Genomic DNA, 18197 nt, shown 5'->3' on the forward strand with positions numbered 1-18197 from the left:
CCTCATTTTGTGGGCAGTGAGCACATAGCCTGTCTTCTCTTGGGAGCCAGGTCTTCCTTAGGCAGCCTTTCTCAATAGCAAGGCTGTACATAGTCAAAGCTTTCCTTCCTTCAGGCTGCTATGCCTCTCAATAGCAAGGCTATGCTCACTGACTCGGCACATTGTTAAAGCTTTCCTTCATTTTGGGTCAGTCACAAATATCAAATATTCATATGTCAAATATTCTGCCACTGTCTGTTTAAAATAGAATTATAGTTTGCTGTGTTCTTTTGTTAATTCTTTCCAATTTGTCATGTTGGGTTATTATTTTAGTTGTTATTCTTATTAATTGTGTTGCTGTTTGTGAATACAGCCCAAGGACTTCAACAGTGAAGGTTTGTTTTTCTTCTCCAGGTTCATCTCTCTGTAGGTATGATTTGGTTGGGTCTAATTGTGCTTCTGTCCTGGGGCTCTGTAGGGTGTGTTTGTGTTTGTGAACAGAGCCCCAGGACCAGCTTGCTTAGGGGACTCTTCTCCAGGTTCATCTCTCTGTAGGTGATGGCTTTGTTATGGAAGGTTTGGGAATCGCTTCCTTTCAGGTGGTTATAGAATTTAACGGCTCTTTTCTGGATTTTGATCATTAGCGGGTCAAATTTTAATCACACACTGTTTCCATGCCAAATTGAATAAAAGCTTTTTTTGAAATCAACAACGGTGAGAAAACTTTGCCTTTGTTTTGGTTTGTTTGTTTTGGCAATTAGGGTGTGCAAGGTGATTACGTGGTCTGTCGTATGTTTTTTTTGTTGTTGTAAAAAGCCAATTTGACATTTGCTCAGTACATTGTTTTATATATGTACGTATGTGTACATGTAAGTCTACTGTTAAAACGTCTTCAGGATCGGTGTCCCTTCCACGGGACAGTTGAGCTAACGTAGGCTAATGCGATTAGCATGAGGTTGTAAGTAACAAGAACATTTCCCAGGACATAGACATATCTGATATTGGCAGAAAGCTTAAATTCTTGTTAATGTAGAGGATTTTCCCAAGGTTACTGTTGACGCATATCCCACGGCAGTTATTGGGGTCAAATTTGTCTCCACTTTTGTGGATTGGGGTGATCGGTCCTTGGCTCCAAATATTGGGGAAGATGCCAGAGCTGAGGATGATGTTAAAATTTTTAATTATAGCCAATTAGAATTTGTGGTCAGTATATTTTGTAATTTAATTAAGGATACCATCATTTCTCTCTTTGTCTGTCTGTCTGTCTGTCTCTCTCTCTCTCTCTCTCTCTCTCTCTCTCTCTCTCTCTCTCTCTCTATGTCTCTCTCTCTCTATGTCTCTCTCTCTCTCTCTCTCTCTATGTCTCTCTCTATGTCTCTCTCTCTCTCTCTCTCTCTCTATGTCTCTCTCTCTCTCTCTGTCTCTCGCTCTCTCTGTCTCTCTCGCTCTCTCTGTCTCTCTCTCTCTCTCTGTCTCTCGCTCTCTCTGTCTCTCTCTCTCTCTGTCTCTCGCTCTCTCTGTCTCTCTCTGTCTCTCGCTCTCTCTGTCTCTCTCTCTCTCTCTGTCTCTCTCTCTATGTCTCTCTCTCTCTCTCTGTCTCTCTCTCTCGCTCTGTCTCTCTCTCTCTCTATGTCTCTCTCTCTCGCTCTGTCTTCTCTCTCTCTATGTCTCTCTCTCTCGCTCTGTCTTCTCTCTCTCTCTGTCTCTCTCTCTATGTCTCTCTCTCTATGTCTCTCTCTCTCTATGTCTCTCTCTCTCGCTCTGTCTCTATGTCTCTCTGGCTCTCTCTCTCTCTCTCTCTCTCTCTCTCTCTCTCTCTCTCTATGTCTCTCTCTCTCTCTATGCCTCTCTCTCTATGCCCCTCTCTCTATGCCTCTCTCCCTCTCTCTCCCTCTCTCTCTCACACATCCACATGTCCCTGGGGCTTGGACTGGGCTGTTTTACATTCTGTGGTGTGTGTGAGTGTGGTGGAGTGCAACACCGTGTTTTTCGATTGTGTGTCTTCCAGATAGACTGCCGCCATGACGACAGTGACAGGTCTGAGGTAAACAACCAGAGACACACACACTCAAGCATCTCCCCATCTCCATCACCCCATCAGCTGACACACAGAAGAAGAGAAAGTAGAAAACAGGAAGGTAGAAGGGGTTGAAAGGGCAGACAGGAGAGTGACAATCACCAAGCCAGTCTGAATATCTCATGAATACTTTAGTCTTCACTCTTTTCCTGCTCTCCTCAGTTTACCACTGTATCATATCACCATATCACATGGGGCAGGAGGGGGCGTGGTTACGGCTATTTCACACTACTGTTTCATATCACATGGGGCAGGAGGGGGCGTGGTTACGGCTATTTCACACTGTTTCATATCACATGGGGCAGGAGGGGGCGTGGTTACGGCTATTTCACACTACTGTTTCATATCACCATATCACATGGGGCAGGAGGGGGCGTGGTTACGGCTATTTCACACTACTGTTTCATATCACCATATCACATGGGGCAGGAGGAGGCGTGGTTACGGCTATTTCACACTGTTTCATATCACATGGAGCAGGAGGGGGCGTGGTTACGGCTATTTCACACTACTGTTTCATATCACCATATCACATGGAGCAGGTGGAGGCGTGGTTACAGCTATTTCACACTACTGTTTCATATCACCATATCACATGGGGCAGGAGGAGGCGTGGTTACGGCTATTTCACACTACTGTTTCATATCACCATATCACATGGGGAAGGAGGAGGCGTGGTTACGGCTATTTCACACTACTGTTTCATATCACCATATCACATGGGGCAGGAGGGGGCGTGGTTACGGCTATTTCACACTACTGTTTCATATCACATGGGGCAGGAGGAGGCGTGGTTACGGCTATTTCACACTGTTTCATATCACATGGAGCAGGAGGGGGCGTGGTTACGGCTATTTCACACTACTGTTTCATATCACCATATCACATAGGGCAGGAGGGGGCGTGGTTACGGCTATTTCACACTACTGTTTCATATCACCATATCACATGGGGCAGGAGGAGGCGTGGTTACGGCTATTTCACACTACTGTTTCATATCACATGGTGCAGGAGGGGGCGTGGTTACGGCTATTTCACACTACTGTTTCATATCACATGGGGCAGGAGGGGGCGTGGTTACGGCTATTTCACACTACTGTTTCATATCACATGGGGCAGGAGGGGGCGTGGTTACGGCTATTTCACACTGTTTCATATCACATGGGGCAGGAGGGGGCGTGGTTACGGCATTTTCACACGACTGTTTCATATCACATGGGGCAGGAGGAGGCGTGGCTACGGCATTTTCATACTACTGTTTCATATCACATGGGGCAGGAGGGGGCGTGGCTACGGCATTTTCACACTACTGTTTCATATCACATGGGACAGGAGGAGGCGTGGTTACGGCATTTTCACACTACTGTTTCATAACACCACTTCTCTTCTCTTCACTTCTCCTGTCAGCATGTGAATAAGACCATGTCAGTTAAAGTAGTTCAAATCAGGTGAGGTGCTCATCAGTTATTCCTTTCTCACAATTCTCCTTCTGTTCAGCTCAGGTTAGGGTTAAACCCCTAACCATAACCCCTAAACCTAACCCCTGACCCGTAAACCTATCCCCTAAACTTAAATCTAACTCCTAGCCCTAACCCATCCATCTCTCATCACTCTCTCCAGGGAGAAAATTAAACACCCTTTCTGTCTTTCTCTCTCCCAACACCCTCCCTTTCTTACCCCTGGTGGCCATTTTGATCTCCTCTCTATATCTGGGATGTCTTCACTGTGGCCAGTAAGTCAGTCTGTGGCCAGCGTAGAAGATGCCGAACAAAATGCACACAGGCCTGAAGCCAGAACAGGCCTGTCTATTCAGTTATAGAGAGAGAGATGGATATGAGGCCCTAGGGCCAGAACAGGCCTGTCTATTCAGTTATAGAGAGAGAGATGGATATGACGCCCTGGGGACAGAACAGGCCTGTCTATTCAGTTATAGAGAGAGAGAGAGATGGATATGAGGCCCTGAGGACAGAACAGGCCTGTCTATTCAGTTATAGAGAGAGAGATGGATATGAGGCCCTGAGGACAGAACAGGCCTGTCTATTCAGTTATAGAGAGAGAGATGGATATGAGGCCCTGAGGACAGAACAGGCCTGTCTATTCAGTTATAGAGAGAGAGATGGATATGAGGCCCTGAGGACAGAACAGGCCTGTCTATTCAGTTATAGAGAGAGAGATGGATATGAGGCCCTGGGGACAGAACAGGCCTGTCTATTCAGTTATAGAGAGAGAGATGGATATGAGGCCCTGAGGACAGAACAGGCCTGTCTATTCAGTTATAGAGAGAGAGATGGATATGAGGCCCTGAGGACAGAACAGGCCTGTCTATTCAGTTATAGAGAGAGAGATGGATATGAGGCCCTGAGGACAGAACAGGCCTGTCTATTCAGTTATAGAGAGAGAGATGGATATGAGGCCCTGAGGACAGAACAGGCCTGTCTATTCAGTTATAGAGAGAGAGATGGATATGAGGCCCTGAGGACAGAACAGGCCTGTCTATTCAGTTATAGAGAGAGAGATGGATATGAGGCCCTGAGGACAGAACAGGCCTGTCTATTCAGTTATAGAGAGAGAGATGGATATGAGGCCCTGAGGACAGAACAGGCCTGTCTATTCAGTTATAGAGAGAGAGATGGATATGAGGCCCTGAGGACAGAACAGGCCTGTCTATTCAGTTATAGAGAGAGAGATGGATATGAGGCCCTAGGGCCAGAACAGGCCTGTCTATTCAGTTATAGAGAGAGAGATGGATATGAGGCCCTAGGGCCAGAACAGGCCTGTCTATTCAGTTATAGAGAGAGAGATGGATATGGCTATATATCAAAGGCCGAGCAGGAAGTGTGTGTGTGTCTGCTTGTGTGTGTCTGCGTGTGTGTGTGTGTCTGCGTGTGTGTGTGTGTGTGTCTTTTGCACCTGTGTGTCTGTGTTTGCGGCCACTGAGACCTATCTGGCCATCTATCAGAGGCTAACAGTCCAGGGCCCATCTGTCTCCTCTGCTCCCTCAGCCAAGGCTGACACTCAAGGTGTTTGTATGACTTTATATTCCTCTCTGGACGCTACAGGAGGGCTAGTGTTACCGGCTGCCAGGCCCAAGGCTGTATTAAAAAAAAGGTGTTTCTATGAATTTATGTTATTTTTTTGCAGCCTGTATTTTCGAACATAAGCAACCGTTAAAATTTAAACAGGTTCTATCAGCCAATTAAAATGATCGATTTTACTTGCACTCGACAGAACGCTAAATTGTAGCTTGTCCCATCAGATAACATGGCAGACGTTAGCTCTATGCTAACCTCACCGGATGGCACTGACTATATTCTGGCACATGTTCTGCATAAGCCAATTAAAATCGTCGAAGTGGTTGGATGTGTACCAACAGTGTTCTTTAACATACCTCAGTCCAACAGGTCATTCGGACCATCAATGCCCACCAATCACGTGAATTTGACTCACCGAACAAACTGCTCTCTGTAGACCACGTAGTTGTAGCAGATACCATGTGTAGTCTTCAAACATGCCAGGGAACTTTCTCATACCATGGGATGGGGGGCGGCAAGGTAGCCTAGTGGTTAGAGCGTTGGACTAGTAACCGGAAGGTTGCAAGTTCAAATCCCCGAGCTGGACAAGGTAGAAATCTGTCGTTCTGCCCCTGAACAGGCAGTTAACCCACTGTTCCTAGGCCGTCATTGAAAAAAAGATTTTTTTCTGGTTAAATAAAGGTAAAATAAAAAACTAACACGTACCACCAGACACAATGCTGATAAATACAATATTTGTATCAGCTGTGAATGACAATAGAAGATGAAAGACCAGTGTAATAGTTGTACATTGTTTTATATTAGCAGAACACTGCTTCTACAGTATGATGCTGATGGTTTATTCGACATGGAACTGGTACACTTGATAGTTATCAACACTTTGTGTAGAATATCTACAGAAGTTGAGCAATGGCACTTGTCTCTTATTCCTCCTGGAGGAAACCGGGTCAGAGGAAACCGGGTCAGAGGACGCCAGGTCAGAGGACGCCAGGCCAGAGGAAACCAGGCCAGAGGAAACCAGGCCAGAGGACGCCAGGCCAGAGGACGCCAGGCCAGAGGACGCCAGGCCAGAGGAAGCCACAACCTCACCCAGAGAGCTGTACATGTCAGTGTGTTAGACAGAACCTCACCCAGAGAGCTGTACATATCAGTGTGGTTAGACAGAACCTCACCCAGAGAGCTGTACATGTCAGTGTGGTTAGACAGAACCTCACCCAGAGAGCTGTACATGTCTGTGTGTTAGACAGAACCTCACCCAGAGACCTGTACATATCAGTGTGGTTAGACAGACAGAACCTCACCCAGAGAGCTGTACATATCAGTGTGGTTAGACAGAACCTCACCGAGAGAGCTGTACATATCAGTGTGGTTAGACAGAACCTCACCCAGAGAGCTGTACATGTCAGTGTGGTTAGACAGAACCTCACCCAGAGAGCTGTACATGTCAGTGTGGTTAGACAGAACCTCACCCAGAGAGCTGTACATGTCAGTGTGGTTAGACAGAACCTCACCCAGAGAGCTGTACATGTCAGTGTGGTTAGACAGAACCTCACCCAGAGAGCTGTACATATCAGTGTGGTTAGACAGACAAAAGCCATAGACTAGACCAAAGAAATATAACTGAATGCCATGTTACTTCTCGGACAGCTGAAGTTCTACCATAAGATTCCTGTGTTCTGTGTGCTATTTGTGGTTCCCTCTACACATAACTTAATGTAATTTACTAGGTAAAGTATAGGCATCCAGCCTTCATAAAGAAATCAATAGGATAGCCTGTTTACAGCAGAAAAGGTTTTGTCTTGTAACACGAACACACCCATCGATTTGTCTGTTGATAAAATGTATCTACGCTCAAACTGGCCATGTTTGTGCAATTTACACATTTGGCCTACCTACACCTGCAGGGATATTAGTTCTGGGATTTGTCACCCTGGGAAAGATCTAACAGTGGACATAAGGAGATACGAGATGAGACAAAACTTGCCAGTTAAATATATAAAATTGTGTTGACATCGGAGTTCCATGGTAACATGTCTTTACGTGACATGATAACACTTCGAGTTGCAAGCTAATTTCATAGCAAGGTGTTGTAGAACAAGTGTATCATTAAACCCATTCCAGACACGGGTACTTCTTGCTATCTTGGCATAACTGTGATTTGACAGAGAAATATCAGCTAGCTAGATAGGTTAGCCAGCTGTAGCTATCCTCAAGCTATGCTTACTGGCTAGCTAGCTGCTGTCAGGTTGGCTAAACACAAGGTCAGCACAGGCTTTAGCCTACATATAGAACTGAATTAGCAGATTATCTTGAGATGGCGAGTCAGTCAGGAGAGGGAGAATAAGTCCTCAACTTCAAAACTTCTCTCCACAGCAAAGCTAGTTTACCTTACCTCGCTGTCACTAAGTTACTCACTACTGCCCTTGTTTGTTTTATTGTGATTGAATTGCAAGGACACACCCAAGAAACTCTCACATTAAACCACATCCCGAAGACAACTCTCGTTTGGGCTTCAGTAACGGTCACTGCATTTCTTAATAATGAGCACCGGAAGAAACACATTTTATTTTTTTATTTTTTTTTACCTTTATTTAACTAGACAAGTCAGTTATTAAGAATTTAAAAAAACTTATTTACAATGATTAATTGGTGAGTGAAGGAAGGTTAGCTTTAAGCCTTCCCCAAAACCATATCCCTAACCGGAATGAATACCTTACCTTAACCCTTACCGGAATGAATACCTTACCTTAACCCTTACCGGAATGAATACCTTACCATAACCCTTACCGGAATGAATACCTTACCTTAACCCTTACCGGAATGAATACATTACCTTAACCCTTTGAGTTGTTTCTGTTTTAACCCTTGAACCATGTGGAATTAACCACGTAGACATCTATAATACGTTGCATTTGAAGAGAAACTATGAGCTCTTGTTGCTTTTAAAAGGCTTCATAAATAACCATTGGTTTTGCTGTCGGTCTCAGATCCCCAGTGACTTTACATAAATGCCTCTTTGGTGACTGAAAACAGTTTTTATGTGTCGGCTACACAAACACTCTGTCAACTGCAGGACTTCTGCAGCTTTGATGATATAATATCTAAGGCTGTCAATGACTTATGTCATACGCAGGCATTTATGCGAACACTTGCCACACCAATACACGAAAGCACGCACACACACACGTGATTATTGACTGCAGAGACCTACCACTTTCTCTCTAAGTGTGTGTACATTTACCGACTTCCTGTGTGTGTGTGTGTGTGTGTGTGTGTGTGTGTGTGTGTGTGTGTGTGTGTGTGTGTGTGTGTGTGTGTGTGTGTGTGTGTGTGTGTGTGTGTGTGTGTGTGTGTGTGTGTGTGTGTGTAGGAACAGACTTACAGACCTTTTTAATTCCCTCCAGCTAAAGGTCAGCTGTCAGACAGTATAGAGCCAGCCTAAAGGTGAAGGTAAACATGAAATACCATCAATAATCAATGATAAAGCACTGCGCATCATCCAGCCTCATGTTAACTGTCAGCCCACAGACCCACTGGAAGGCCTCGGGCACAAAATGGTTCCTGAGCTTTACGGCTGCTTCTCACTATAGGTGTTGGGTCATGTTAACTGTCAGCCCACAGACCCACTGGAAGGCCTCGGGCACAAAATGGTTCCTGAGCTTTACGGCTGCTTCTCACTATAGGTGTTGGGTCATGTTAACTGTCAGCCCACAGACCCACTGGAAGGCCTCTGGCACAAAATGGTTCCTGAGCTTTACGGCTGCTTCTCACTATAGGTGTTGGGTCATGTTAACTGTCAGCCCACAGACCCACTGGAAGGCCTCGGGCACAAAATGGTTCCTGAGCTTTACGGCTGCTTCTCACTATAGGTGTTGGGTCATGTTAACTGTCAGCCCACAGACCCACTGGAAGGCCTCGGGCACAAAATGGTTCCTGAGCTTTACGGCTGCTTCTCACTATAGGTGTTGGGTCATGTTAACTGTCAGCCCACAGACCCACTGGAAGGCCTCGGGCACAAAATGGTTCCTGAGCTTTACGGCTGCTTCTCACTATAGGTGTTGGGTCATGTTAACTGTCAGCCCACAGACCCACTGGAAGGCCTCGGGCACAAAATGGTTCCTGAGCTTTACGGCTGCTTCTCACTATAGGTGTTGGGTCATGTTAACTGTCAGCCCACAGACCCACTGGAAGGCCTCTGGCACAAAATGGTTCCTGAGCTTTACGGCTGCTTCTCATCATAGGAGTTGGGTCACTGTCAGAACACAAAGACTGTGGAAGCTGATGTGTCGTGAGCCCTCTGGCAAAAAATGGCTTCTGAGCTTCAGCCATAGAAATTGGTGGTTGGGTGGCTGTGTGGCTGCTAATCACCAGTGTGTGATCAGAGGAACCCGGGAAAGCAGCTCTACGCACTACATTAAACTAACCCTAGTTTTTTTTAAAGAAAGTACTGTACAAACCAGTGGAATAACATAGTATGTGTCTCCATCTATGAATAACATGTATTTTTGGTGAGAAATATGTAACAAATACCTGGTAAAAATTAATGACATGCTATTATTGTATAAATATGATGCAATGATACCTAATCTAAAGGAAAGTGTAGATGAATTATAAAAAAATGTTATTCCAGTTGTCTATTTCTTCATGACTTTATAACAAAATACATGTCACACTAGTAACAAAACAAGTCCATAATTTTCAACTAAAACCAAAGAGTATTGAATTTACCCAAACAGCTCAGCCATGTATCAGTGAGCATATACATGAAACTAGCATGTAGCAGAGCCAGCATATACATGAAACATGCTACAGAGCCAAAGGAACTGTGTTCAACCATCTTTACACACACACACACACACACACACACACACACACACACACACACACACACACACACACACACACACACACACACACACACACACACACACACACACACACACACTGGGTGAGCTGATAGACCCTGGAGCTGTGCCTCTTTCCAAGACGAAACACAAACGCCACCTTTAGTAGGATGACAGCGTGAGCTTATGAAAATTCACATGATCTGAACAAAAGATATCCATTTCAAGGTCTTCTTTATTTCAGATAACTTCTCTTCAGGGTAGTTTTGCATCCATAGTCTCCTCTTTTCATCCAGTCACTGGCACCCCAACGCCCAACGGACACAGACATCAGAACAACGTGCAGTTTCTGTGTACATTTGGTTGAGATCAATGAAATCATTGTGAAATCAACGAAACATATGTCACCATGTCATTGGATTTAGGTGAAGAGTTGTATGAAAAAAATACATCATTACTATATGCTGATTGCTTTTGTCAAATCCAATCAGTTGACGTTGATTCAGCATACTTACATTTAATTTTTGTTGTTGTTGAAATGACGTTGAAGCAACATTGATTTACACAGTTTTTACCCAGTGGATGCTGCATATCAGAGTGTTTGTTTCTCTGGTTCCCTGTCTGTGCTGTTCATATCAGAACGCAGTGGGGTAAAGTAGTTAGGGATAGGAGGGATGCAAATGTCTCAACTGGCCAATTGCCAGGGAAAATGCAGAGCGCAAGATTCAAATACAATACTATTCAATTCAAACTTTCATTAAATCACAGTTGAAATTTTATCCAAAAGTGAAAATTCTGCCCCCTAGCCCCAAGAGGTTTTAAGTAAAAAATACTTGAAAGTACTAATTAAGTAGTTATTTTGGGTATCTGTACTTTACTTTACTGTTTATATTGTTGACAACTTTTACTTTAATCCACTACGTTTCTAAATAAAATAACGTATTTTCTCATCCATACATTTTCCCTGACACCCAAAAGTACTCGGTACATTTTGAATGCTGAGCAGGACAGGAAAATGGTCCAATTTACACACTTAAAGAGAAAATCCCTGGTCATCCCTAGTGCCTCTGATCTGGAGGACTCACTAAACAGAGAACATCCCTGGTCATCCCTACTGCCTCTGATCTGGTGGACTCACTAAACAGAGAACATCCCTGGTCATCCCTAGTGCATCTGATCTGGCAGACTCACTATACAGAGAACATCCCTGGTCATCCCTAGTGCATCCGATCTGGCAGACTCACTAAACAGAGAACATCCCTGGTCATCCCTAGTGCATCTGATCTGGCAGACTCACTAAACAGAGAACATCCCTGGTCATCCCTAGTGCATCTGATCTGGCAGACTCACTAAACAGAGAACATCCCTGGTCATCCCTAGTGCATCTGATCTGGCAGACTCACTAAACAGAGAACATCCCTGGTCATCCCTAGTGCATCTGATCTGGCAGACTCACTAAACAGAGAACATCCCTGGTCATCCCTAGTGCATCTGATCTGGCAGACTCACTAAACAGAGAACATCCCTGGTCATCCCTAGTGCATCTGATCTGGCAGACTCACTATACAGAGAACATCCCTGGTCATCCCTAGTGCATCTGATCTGGCAGACTCACTAAACAGAGAACATCCCTGGTCATCCCTAGTGCATCTGATCTGGCAGACTCACTAAACAGAGAACATCCCTGGTCATCCCTAGTGCATCTGATCTGGCAGACTCACTAAACAGAGAACATCCCTGGTCATCCCTAGTGCATCTGATCTGGCAGACTCACTAAACAGAGAACATCCCTGGTCATCCCTAGTGCATCTAATCTGGCAGACTCACTAAACAGAGAACATCCCTGGTCATCCCTAGTGCATCTGATCTGGCAGACTCACTAAACAGAGAACATCCCTGGTCATCCCTAGTGCATCTGATCTGGCAGACTCACTAAACAGAGAACATCCCTGGTCATCCCTAGTGCCTCTGATCTGGAGGACTCACTAAACAGAGAACATCCCTGGTCATCCCTACTGTCTCTGATCTGGAGGACTCACTAAACAGAGAACATCCCTGGTCATCCCTACTGTCTCTGATCTGGAGGACTCACTAAACAGAGAACATCCCTGGTCATCCCTAGTGCATCTGATCTGGCAGACTCACTAAACAGAGAACATCCCTGGTCATCCCTAGTCCATCTGATCTGGCAGACTCACTAAACAGAGAACATCCCTGGTCATCCCTAGTGCCTCTGATCTGGAGGACTCACTAAACAGAGAACATCCCTGGTCATCCCTACTGTCTCTGATCTGGAGGACTCACTAAACAGAGAACATCCCTGGTCATCCCTACTGTCTCTGATCTGGAGGACTCACTAAACAGAGAACATCCCTGGTCATCCCTAGTGCATCTGATCTGGCAGACTCACTAAACAGAGAACATCCCTGGTCATCCCTAGTCCATCTGATCTGGCAGACTCACTAAACAGAGAACATCCCTGGTCATCCCTACTGCCTCTGATCTGGCAGACTCACTAAACAGAGAACATCCCTGGTCATCCCTACTGCCTCTGATCTGGAGGACTCACTAAACAGAGAACATCCCTGGTCATCCCTACTGCCTCTGATCTGGAGGACTCACTAAACAGAGAACATCCCTGGTCATCCCTACTGCCTCTGATCTGGTGGACTCACTAAACAGAGAACATCCCTGGTCATCCCTAGTGCATCTGATCTGGCAGACTCACTAAACAGAGAACATCCCTGGTCATCCCTACTGCCTCTGATCTGGTGGACTCACTAAACAGAGAACATCCCTGGTCATCCCTAGTGCATCTGATCTGGCAGACTCACTAAACAGAGAACATCCCTGGTCATCCCTACTGTCTCTGATCTGGAGGACTCACTAAACAGAGAACATCCCTGGTCATCCCTACTGCCTCTGATCTGGTGGACTCACTAAACAGAGAACATCCCTGGTCATCCCTACTGCCTCTGATCTGGAGGACTCACTAAACAGAGAACATCCCTGGTCATCCCTACTGCCTCTGATCTGGAGGACTCACTAAACAGAGAACATCCCTGGTCATCCCTACTGCCTCTGATCTGGAGGACTCACTAAACAGAGAACATCCCTGGTCATCCCTACTGCCTCTGATCTGGAGGACTCACTAAACAGAGAACATCCCTGGTCATCCCTACTGCCTCTGATCTGGTGGACTCACTAAACAGAGAACATCCCTGGTCATCCCTACTGCCTCTGATCTGGAGGACTCACTAAACAGAGAACATCCCTGGTCATCCCTAGTGCATCTGATCTGGCAGACTCACTAAACAGAGAACATCCCTGGTCATCCCTAGTGCATCTGATCTGGCAGACTCACTAAACAGAGAACATCCCTGGTCATCCCTAGTGCATCTGATCTGGAGGACTCACTAAACAGAGAACATCCCTGGTCATCCCTACTGCCTCTGATCTGGAGGACTCACTAAACAGAGAACATCCCTGGTCATCCCTACTGCCTCTGATCTGGAGGACTCACTAAACAGAGAACATCCCTGGTCATCCCTACTGCCTCTGCTTTGTTTGTCAATTATGTCTGAGTGTGCCCCTGGTTATCCGTAAATGAAAAAAATAAATATATATATAATAATTGTGCTCACTGGTTTGTAATGATTTATACTTTTACTATACTAAGTATATTGGAGCAATTACATTTACTTTTGATACTTAAGTATATTTAAAACAAAATACTTGTAGACTTTTACTCAGGTAGTATTTTACTGGGTGACTTTCACTTTCACTTGAGTCATTTTCTATTAAGGTATCTTTACTTTTACTCAAGTATGACAATTGGGTACTTTTTCCACAACGGTCAGATCGTTTGTTTCTCTGGTTCCTTGTCTGCTCTGTAAATATCAGAATGTTTGTTTCTCTGGTTCCTTGTCTGCTCTGTAAATATCAGATTGTTTGTTTCTCGGGTTCCCTGTCTGCTCTGTAAATATCAGATTGTTTGTTTCTCTGGTTCCTTGTCTGCTCTGTAAATATCAGAATGTTTGTTTCTCTGGTTCCTTGTCTGCTCTGTAAATATCAGATTGTTTGTTTCTCTGGTTCCTTGTCTGCTCTGTAAATATCAGAATGTTTATTTCTCTGGTTCCTTGTCTGCTCTGTAAATATCAGATTGTTTGTTTCTCTGGTTCCTTGTCTGCTCTGTAAATATCAGAATGTTTATTTCTCTGGTTCCTTGTCTGCTCTGTAAATATCAGAATGTTTGTTTCTCTGGTTCCTTGTCTGCTCTGTAAATATCAGAATGTTTGTTTCTCTGGTTCCTTGTCTGCTCTGTAAATATCAGATTGTTTGTTTCTCTGGTTCCTTGTCTGCTCTGTAAATATCAGAATGTTTGTTTCTCTGGTTCCTTGTCTGCTCTGTAAATATCAGATTGTTTGTTTCTCTGGTTCCTTGTCTGCTCTGTAAATATCAGAAGGTTTATTTCTCTGGTTCCTTGTCTGCTCTGTAAATATCAGAATGTTTGTTTCTCTGGTTCCTTGTCTGCTCTGTAAATATCAGAATGTTTGTTTCTCGGGTTCCTTGTCTGCTCTGTAAATATCAGAATGTTTGTTTCTCTGGTTCCTTGTCTGCTCTGTAAATATCAGAATGTTTGTTTCTCTGGTTCCTTGTCTGCTCTGTAAATATCAGAATGTTTGTTTCTCTGGTTCCTTGTCTGCTCTGTAAATATCAGAATGTTTGTTTCTCTGGTTCCCTGTCTGCTCTGTAAATATCAGATTGTTTGTTTCTCTGGTTCCTTGTCTGCTCTGTAAATATCAGAATGTTTAATTCTCTGGTTCCCTGTCTGCTCTGTAAATATCAGATTGTTTGTTTCTCTGGTTCCTTGTCTGCTCTGTAAATATCAGAATGTTTGTTTCTCTGGTTCCCTGTCTGCTCTGTAAATATCAGAATGTTTGTTTCTCTGGTTCCTTGTCTGCTCTGTAAATATCAGAATGTTTGTTTCTCTGGTTCCTTGTCTGCTCTGTAAATATCAGAATGTTTGTTTCTCTGGTTCCTTGTCTGCTCTGTAAATATCTGAATGTTTGTTTCTCTGGTTCCTTGTCTGCTCTGTAAATATCAGAATGTTTGTTTTCTGGTTCCCTGCCAGTGCTGCTGGAGGGGACAGGCAGCTCAGTGTGAAGACCAAAGAGTCACAAAGTGAGTCATGGGTCACATAGAGAGTCATGGGTCACATAGAGAGTCAGGGGTCACAGAGAGAGTCAGGGGTCACAGAGAGAGTCAGGGGTCACAAAGAGAGTCATGGGTCACAGAGAGAGTCAGGGGTCACAGAGAGTCAGGGGTCACAGAGAGAGTCAGGGGTCACAGAGAGAGTCAGGGGTCACAGAGAGCGTCAGGGGTCACAAAGAGTCGGGGGTCACAAAGAGAGTCAGGGGTCACAGAGAGAGTCAGAGGTCACAGAGAGTGTCAGGGGTCACAGAGAGAGTCATGGGTCACAGAGAGAGTCATGGGTCACAGAGAGAGTCAGGGGTCACAGAGAGTCAGGGGTCACAGAGAGAGTCAGGGGTCACAGAGAGTCAGGGGTCACAGAGAGAGTCAGGGGTCACAGAGTCAGGGGTCACAGAGAGAGTCATGGGTCACAGAGAGAGTCAGGGGTCACAGAGAGTCAGGGGTCACAGAGAGAGTCATGGGTCACAGAGAGAGTCAGGGGTCACAGAGAGTCAGGGGTCACAGAGAGAGTCAGGGGTCACAGAGAGAGTCATGGGTCACAGAGAGAGTCAGGGGTCACAGAGAGTCAGGGGTCACAGAGAGAGTCAGGGGTCACAGAGAGAGTCAGGGGTCACAGAGAGTCAGGTGTCACAGAGAGTCAGGGGTCACAGAGAGTCAGGGGTCACAGAGAGTCAGGGGTCACAGAGAGTCAGGGGTCACAGAGAGTCAGGGGTCACAGAGAGAGTCAGGGGTCACAGAGAGAGTCAGGGGTCACAGAGAGTCAGGGGTCACAGAGAGAGTAATTTGATGTAAAATAAGCATTTTCACTAACGCTTCCTTTTAAGGGGCTTTTATTACAGTGTAATTACATGTGCAATTATACTGACACATAGTTTAGTTAACTGTAACGACTCATAGTTACATTGTAATAACAACATGTACCTGGTAGTAATTGCGGTCTGTAATTACAGAAATATAACAATGAATGCTTGTGGGCAGGTTTCCACTAAATTCACCGACACTGTTTCATTTCTTCATAGCTGCATCAGATAAATTAACAACTGTGACAAAGGTTGGGATCCCTTGTGGATTCACTGGGTGTCTGAGAGATTACAGCCTCAATGGGCTAATATCCTCTTGAAGCTACGGGGCACTATTTTTATTGTTGGAAAAATAACGTTCCCAAAGTAAACTGCCTATTTCTCAGGACCAGATGCTAGAATATGCATATAATTGACAGCTTAGGATAGAAAACACTCTAAAGTTTCCAAAACTGTAAAAATATTGTCTGTGAGTATAACAGAACTGATATTGCAGGCGAAATCCTGAGAAAAATCCAACCAGGATGTGACTCTTATTTTGAAACCCCTGTCTTTCTATGCATCCCTATTGCCCAATGAAAGGGATATCAACCAGATTCCTTTTTCTGTGGCTTCCCTAAGGTGTCTACAGTCTAATTACTTAACTGTGAAGGTGCGGTGTCCAGCCAACGTTGATGCTAGCACTTGTCCCCATAATAAAGCGCACCATCTAGGTTAACTTGGTTGATCTTGCGAAAACATATTTAATACGAGTGTCATCTCTGATGAGGAATAAGACACTATTTCAAAGGATTAGTACATGTAATGTTTGCCTATGTACAATGTAATTACTATTTGTTACACAGGATTTAGCTAGTTAAAATGAATTGTATTTTGTGGGGGTACTTACTTTGTTATTTATTTATTTAACCAGGAAGGCTAGTTGAGAACAAGTTCTCATTTACAACTAAGTAACTTGCAACTAAGGTGTACTTATACAGTACATTACCCATCCAGGCAACCTGGCACCCATTTTTTACGTTTCTGGAAGCGCCATCTAAGTGGGAGAACAAATACACTAGCACACCATAGCACATGTAATATGCATTTAAGTACAATTTAATTACTAGTTGTTGCACAGGATTCAGCTAGTTCTATATAATTACTTAGGCCTGCTACTCATTACCAAGCAAAAATAAAGTACATACAAACAATAGATCAGATTCTACTTTAGTGAACTGTACTGCAACATGTTAAAAAAAGACCTTACATTTCTTACAAAATAAAACAATTCTAATTATTGTTAGATTAATCATGTGATTAATTGGATATAGCATGAAAATACCTATTCTACTGGCAGCTCATATCTGTAGCCTATAGAACGGTGAGTAGCCTAGATAGCTAATTTATAAAAACAGGATTTAACTTTTTCGGCCCTTTTTTTAACATTACAAGTAACAATGGAAATCGACAACTCTGTCTTTGTATGTTTCTTTCTCGTAAGCATTTTCCCATCCTGGATTCTGAGTCAAGTCTGAGCTAGTGTTTAGCTACGTTGAAAATAAACAAATATTAGTTAGTGTTTTGACACATGTAGAGCTAACGTTAACATGCTTGGTGTGCTCTGTTTGCTTCACTTTCTATGTGGGACTTTTATTATGAAGGGAAACTATATATTCTACTTTTGTGACTAATCATTATTGTCGTGAATCTAGCTAGCTAGTTAGCTAGCTTATGAGTAGCGACCATAGCATATCTATTTGCCAGCTTTAGGTTAGGCAATTTGTTTTTTAAAACAGCCTCCATATATACTGTAATTCTGTTCATTTTTTAAACTGGTACTGGACTTTCAGATGAGTTTTGTTTCTGTGGCCGTCCTTGAGCAAAACAACTTGCCACGGAGAGTCTGTTGGGACACTACAGACGTTGGCAGATCGGCTGTACCGACTTCAGACGAGATCCAATATGCTTGTGGGGGTCGTAGAGCATCAGAGAACACCGTCAAGTCTCATCTTGTGGGGGTCATAGAGCATCACAGAGAACACCGTCAAGTCTCATCTTGTGGGGGTCATAGAGCATCACAGAGAACACCGTCAAGTCTCATCTTGTGGGGGTCGTAGAGCATCACAGAGAACACCGTCAAGTCTCATCTTGTGGGGGTCATAGAGCATCACAGAGAACACCGTCAAGTCTCATCTTGTGGGGGTCATAGAGCATCACAGAGAACACCGTCAAGTCTCATCTTGTGGGGGTCGTAGAGCATCACAGAGAA

At 44.3% G+C, this 18197-nt stretch overlaps 1 protein-coding gene across 1 annotated transcript in view; it reads left to right on the forward strand.

The window, feature by feature from the left end:
• Positions 1-18197, forward strand: part of LOC116354478 (actin cytoskeleton-regulatory complex protein PAN1-like) — a 109916-nt gene that overhangs the window by 22846 nt on the left and 68873 nt on the right. Inside the window, exon 3 of the mRNA XM_031794946.1 lies at positions 6027-6187. Coding sequence (XP_031650806.1) covers positions 6027-6187 — 161 coding nt within the window. The remainder of the gene's footprint in view (positions 1-6026; positions 6188-18197) is intronic.

This window comes from Oncorhynchus kisutch, linkage group LG17 (assembly GCF_002021735.2).
Source record: "Oncorhynchus kisutch isolate 150728-3 linkage group LG17, Okis_V2, whole genome shotgun sequence".
Taxonomy (NCBI): Eukaryota; Metazoa; Chordata; class Actinopteri; order Salmoniformes; family Salmonidae; genus Oncorhynchus; species Oncorhynchus kisutch.